The following is a 6,000-nucleotide window of genomic DNA, read 5'->3' on the forward strand; positions in this document are numbered from 1 at the left end:
TCTAATATATAAATTTAATCACTCTTTTTAAAATCACACCAAACATTAATTAAAAAATCTTACATCTTATTTATCTTTAACTTATCCTTATATTATATATCACATGTTTATCCTATCATGTACACCAAACTATGCATAAAATTATTACATAAAGCCTAAATATTTTGTTTTCCCAATCTCTGCAAGTTCTATCTACCCATACATTTAATTTATCATGCTTCTTTTTATCCAAATTCTAAATTATGTTTGTTTTAAGCTTTTATGTATTTTCTTGGTTCTTGATTTTTCTAGCCAATGCGCTTCATAAAAATTCACAACACTCGCCACCAATATCGCAACTTACTGGATTGGAGTCAGAGTTGTTACTTTATTTCAGCAATATATTTATATTTTATACTTTGTATTTGTACTTTTAATTTTGTGTTTAAGTAATTTACAACATAATTCCAGAATAAATTAAACATGTTCTTGCTGATAAAAATGTCAAATTCTTAATCACAGAACTTTCGAAAAGATCAAGCATGGAACATTTTTTAAGATTCGTCGTAGAAAATAAATCAAAACTCTCCAACTTGTAAGAATCCAAACGGCTAATACAAGGTAAAAGAGAACCAATAGAAATATATAGGTTCTTTTTATTAAAAAAATAGAAATATTCTTAATTAACTTGGTCGTTACTTTCAATATCTTTCTTTAAAGTCTAATATAAAATTTATTTTTCAAGAATATTGGAGATTACTATTTGTCCATTTCTAGGGGAATCCATGACTAAACTTTATCCATTCTTTAGGCTAATTAAAATTTAATTGTTCTTCAATATTAATAAAAATATTTTATTTTTAATATATGTAAAAAAAAATTAATGGGATTCATCAAACTTATGTTTCTATTTTCAAGACGCCTGCAACATTAACACCGTCAGAAGTTCTCGAGAACATCTTCTACAAAATGTTCGCGAAAACATCTCACGACACCGAGAACATCTTCTACAAAATGTTCGCAAAAACATCTCACGACCCTCATAGATCTGCTGGAAAACATCTTCTAAAAAATGTTCGCGAAAACATCTCACGACACCGAAAACATCTTCTACAAAATGTTCGCAAAAACATCTCAAGACCGTCATAGATCCAACCAGCAGACACCAAGCAATGGACAGCTAAAAAATCCAAGGACCGCCAGGAGCCAAAAAGCCATAGGCCGGCCGACTTCGAAAATCTCGCCTTAAGCCAAAGGCAAGTTGATAGTCAAGTGGACTCAAAGTGAAAAATTTAATAAATCAAGAGGTTAAATGAGTATATGCAATAGTTAAGGGTTAAACGGTAATTAATGTATTCAAACGCACACTCGTACAAATTCACTCCCTCGTCTTTTTCTTTCTTCTTCTTCTCCGCACAGCTATCAGATATTGATTCCTCTTCGTTTAATTCTCAATCTCCAATAAAGGACCTGTAAAATCCGAAACCCAGATAGGAAAAAGCTAAAAGAATCTCCGAACGATGGTGATCTCGAAATCCGCCACGCCGGTGTTGAAAGATGAGCTAGATATAGTGATCCCGACGATCCGAAACCTGGATTTTTTGGAGATGTGGCGGACATTCTTCGAGCCATACCATCTGATCATAGTGCAAGATGGGGACCCGTCGAAGGTTATCAAGGTTCCAGATGGTTTTGATTATGAATTGTACAACAGGAACGACATTAACAAGATTCTGGGTCCCAAGTCAAACTGCATCTCGTTCAAGGATTCTGCGTGCCGATGCTTTGGGTACATGGTTTCCAAGAAGAAGTATATCTTCACTATCGATGATGATTGCTTTGTAAGATTCATTAGCCCATTTTGGTTTGAGTTTTTTGTTGAGTTCTGGTTTTTGAACGCTTTTTGTGTCGGGGATTCTGTATCTTGATTCAGGTTTCCTAATTGTTTCGTTTCCGAAACTTTTTGGGTTATGTTGACTGATCTGGTGATTTTTTTAAACTTTGGAGATGTGAGTTGAGTGATGATTACAAGGCTGTTCTTTTCTAGTTCTACAAAAAGGCTTCTCTTTTCATTTTTTGAATAATTGTTTTCTTGACAAAAGGTATCCCTTTGCTATGGTTTACATAGTAAAACTCTACTTTTTGTTTGATTTTGCAATGTGGTTATTTTATTTCTGTTTTTGTGTGATTTTGAATTAGTATTCTGGTTCTTGATTGGTCACTGGCGATGCCGCAACAATCTTTCAGCTCTTAATCTTCTCGTTTTTTCAGAAAACACGAGTTTCATTTGTTTATTCCAGTTTTTTTTCCATAAAGATAAGATATGCAATATTCTTTTCTAATTTATTGCTTGCTTGCTTGGTTTTCTGATGAGAGGATCGGCTCTCGGATGAGTTATGATGCTTTGATGGTTGTTGATAGACTGAATTCTAATTAAAGATCTGGTAAGCTAATGAAGTTTTAATATCTTTCATACACTTTATTATACATGATTGGCAATTATTTAAAATATTTAAGCATGTTGCAGCCACATTTTCTGTCTTGTAAGCCATTATTCGTTCCAGATCCTCTCGTTGAATGGTTGGTCGATTTATGACTGATCAATCCAGATCATATATGATATTAGAAATCATCTTAAATGAACTTTACTCTTTTGCTCTGTTACTCTGTGTGTATGTGTGTTCAGATTCAAATAATTTGAGTTCCATTTTTCTGTTAGTTGTGCTATTGTGTGGTTAGTTCGACTTATAGTCTTAAATGTTATTCATATATCAGATGAATGTTTGTGTGCACATGGTGTAAGATTAATGTTCTACATTGCAAGAGTTCATATATAAAATTGGCTAAACATGGCAATAAGCAATCTTTCTGTACCGTGCAGCATAACACCTATCGCTTTCAGGTTCATATTAGAACATCTCTATTGAAAGGCATTGAGCAGACTCTGTTGTCATACATCTCCGTATCTCTTGGATTCAAAGTCATAACTATAATTTTTATCCGTCCGATGTTTAAAATCTTCGTTGATTAATTTACAAAATCATGCAGGTTGCTAAAGATCCATCTGGCAAGGAGATCAATGCTCTTGAGCAGCACATTAAGAACCTCTTGAGCCCATCAACTCCGTTCTTTTTCAACACTCTTTATGACCCTTACCGTGAAGGCGCCAATTTTGTTCGGGGATACCCCTTCAGTCTTCGTGAAGGTGTACCAACCGCGGTCTCTCATGGGCTTTGGCTCAACATACCGGACTATGATGCACCGACTCAGCTTGTCAAGCCTCTGGAAAGGAACAACAGGTCTAAGATTACCATTCAAGCTTTGTTTCTATTTACTTCTTTCAGCATTTGAGATACCATTTACACCCTGTCATTTTCAGGTTTGTTGATGCAGTTATGACCATCCCAAAGGGTACCCTCTTCCCAATGTGTGGCATGAACCTTGCTTTCAACCGTGAATTGATAGGCCCGGCTATGTACTTTGGACTAATGGGCGACGGCCAGCCAATTGGAGGCTACGACGACATGTGGGCAGGCTGGTGCACTAAGGTATTATTATTGCCCAGTATAGGCTACGTAATAATATGCTTGACTGCTTTTATATTTGGAGATCTAAGATTTGAGGTCTATCACTGATTTTCGCCATAGGTGATATGTGATCACTTAGGATTGGGAGTCAAAACTGGCTTGCCATACATTTGGCACAGCAAAGCTAGCAACCCATTCGTGAACCTCAAGAAGGAATACAAAGGTATCTATTGGCAAGAGGAACTGATACCATTTTTCCAATCTGTTGCTCTTCCAAAAGACTGCACCACCGTCCAAAAATGCTACCTCGAAATCTCCAAGCAAGTGAAGGCAAAGCTCGGTAAGGTGGATGATTATTTCAACAAGCTTGCGGATGCAATGGCCACATGGATTGAAGCATGGGACGAGCTTAACCCCTCGAAAACCCCAGCCGCTCTTTCCAACAGCACTGCTAAGTAGAAACACATAAATGGTAGATACAAGTTTCCTTTGATCAAGTCATAAGACATACAAGCAAAAGTGATCATTCTGAACTTGACAATAATCCAACTCTCTCAAGATAGCCAAGAGTGTTCTTTTGTAATCCATAAGAGATGAACAAGAGTGTGTTGTAGATTAAGAGCAGTAAGTTCTTGTATTTCAATATCTGTTGTAATCTGATGTTAGAGTAGATGCCCTGCAAGCCAACGGTTGGCTAGGGAATTTATTGACTCAAGTGAAATAAACAATCTTTATTTTAATATAATTTAACTTTTTATGGTCTTGTTATACTTTATCTGTATACCTATGCATACAGCATAGATAAAGTCCTTGATTATGCTTTAATACAAATGAATCGTAATTCGATGTTGAAACTCATTTGTAAACAATGCATATTCTAAATTCGTTCCTAGTCGATTCAGCCGCCTAAAACAGGAATAAAGGCCGCTTGAGCTCGAGACTAGCATATGTGATGTTGTGTACTGCGTTTCTTGGTAAGGGCATAGAGATGTCCAAACATACAGATGGGTAGTCATATGATGATTTTACCGAACAACCCTCTCTCGGACTTTCCAAGTGGTTATCATTCATCGAGAGGATAAGTTCGTGGTTATGATTGTACACCATTAGTCCTTACGACCCGGGACAACACTGAGGCTCTATATGCTAGGGCTGTGCTTTGACTCGTTTACCGGCTCCAGGAGAGTCATCAGGTGGCGAAGTTGGGTACAGTTGCGACACATATAGGAGCCAGTGCATTGTAGTCGGGGATTCACCGCTCATCTACGGGTGTGGATATCCTATGCGATCTAATGAAATAATAGTGCATGGAATTTCTGGCCAGAGTACGAGATGTACGTTGGAGAAGGAGTTCTCCAAATAGTACACGCGATGCCACTATTATAGTTATCACATAGTTATCGAATTAATATGCAACCCTCGATGAACCAATGGTTGCAGATTCGATCGGGATATATGAGATGAAGGGACCGTACTGTACGTTAATCATAATCGACTGGTTCTTGCAGGCACTATAAGTGATACCTAGGGGATCATGGGGCGATGCTACTAGACGCTCTTACCATGATCCGATGGGTGCAATCAGAAATGAGTTCTGACATTCTTGATCAAGGTGTTGATGAAAAGAATGGGGCCAACTAGGGTAAGCCCGAATAAAGGATCATGTGATTTATTCACAAAAGGTATAACTTTTAAACGCCCTATGTATGTTTAAGTTAAAATCATACGAACGTCCAAACATATTTTGATTGTCAAAATAAAATAAAAATTTTAAACTTCCGCTGCGTTTGGGCGTGTAGAAAACCAAGATCCAACATTGGTATCAGAGCCAGGTTTTCTGAATCGTATGATTTTAAATTATATTGAATAATTTGTTTCTAACCACACAAGAAAATTTTCAGAAAAATTGATGCACCATAAAATTATTTTTTTTCGGAAAACAAAAAAAAATTTATTTTTCCCGATCTGCCCGGAACTATTCCGGGCAGACCGTGCGCGCGCAGCCTGCGGAACGTCCGCACGCTTGTGCGCGGTGCACAACGCGGCGCAGCGTGCGGAGCGTCCGCCCGCTGCGCGCGGCACCGCGCGCACCTGTGCGCGCCTTGCGCTCACTGGAGCCTGCCACTGCCCGAAACGTTCGGGCAGCGGGCGGGCAGCGAGGACGGCTGCCCGGGATCGTCTCGGGAAGCGTGAAAATTGATGGGCTTGAATTGTTTGGGCTCATGTTGCAATTTTCTGATTTTTCAAATTTTTGGGTGAAATTGATATTTTTGAAATTGATTCAATTGATATTTTTGAAAATTAATTTTTGGAAAATTAATAATTTTCTTGTAAAATAAATAATTAGAATATGATTTTAATTATTTATGGTAAAAATGAGTTTTTACAAGAAATCAATTATTATTGATTTAATTGGAAATTAAATAAAAGAGTTTATTTAATGAGTGAGTCTCATATGAGACCGTCTCACGGGTCATAATCCGTGAGACGGGTC

At 37.4% G+C, this 6,000-nt stretch overlaps 1 protein-coding gene across 1 annotated transcript; it reads left to right on the plus strand.

Moving 5' to 3' along the window:
- Positions 1-1,404: 1,404 nt before the first annotated feature.
- Positions 1,405-4,161, plus strand: LOC140819646 (UDP-arabinopyranose mutase 3-like). The gene is made up of 4 exons (XM_073179815.1): positions 1,405-1,820; positions 3,028-3,278; positions 3,359-3,527; positions 3,627-4,161. The coding sequence occupies exons 1-4, from the start codon at positions 1,500-1,502 to the stop codon at positions 3,963-3,965; spliced, it is 1,080 nt and encodes a 359-aa protein (XP_073035916.1). The 5' UTR covers positions 1,405-1,499; the 3' UTR covers positions 3,966-4,161.
- Positions 4,162-6,000: the final 1,839 nt, after the last annotated feature.

This window comes from Primulina eburnea, chromosome 18, assembly GCF_022965805.1.
Source record: "Primulina eburnea isolate SZY01 chromosome 18, ASM2296580v1, whole genome shotgun sequence".
Taxonomy (NCBI): Eukaryota; Viridiplantae; Streptophyta; class Magnoliopsida; order Lamiales; family Gesneriaceae; genus Primulina; species Primulina eburnea.

Excerpts from the sequence above, each read along its gene's own strand:
- LOC140819646 (XM_073179815.1), top strand. The coding sequence starts at position 1,500 with ATGGTGATCTCGAAATCCGCCACGCCGGTGTTGAAAGATGAGCTAGAT. Across the intron at positions 3,279-3,358 it reads CCTCTGGAAAGGAACAACAG|GTTTGTTGATGCAGTTATGA; the intron begins GTCTAAGATTAC and ends TGTCATTTTCAG. Across the intron at positions 3,528-3,626 it reads GGGCAGGCTGGTGCACTAAG|GTGATATGTGATCACTTAGG; the intron begins GTATTATTATTG and ends TTTTCGCCATAG.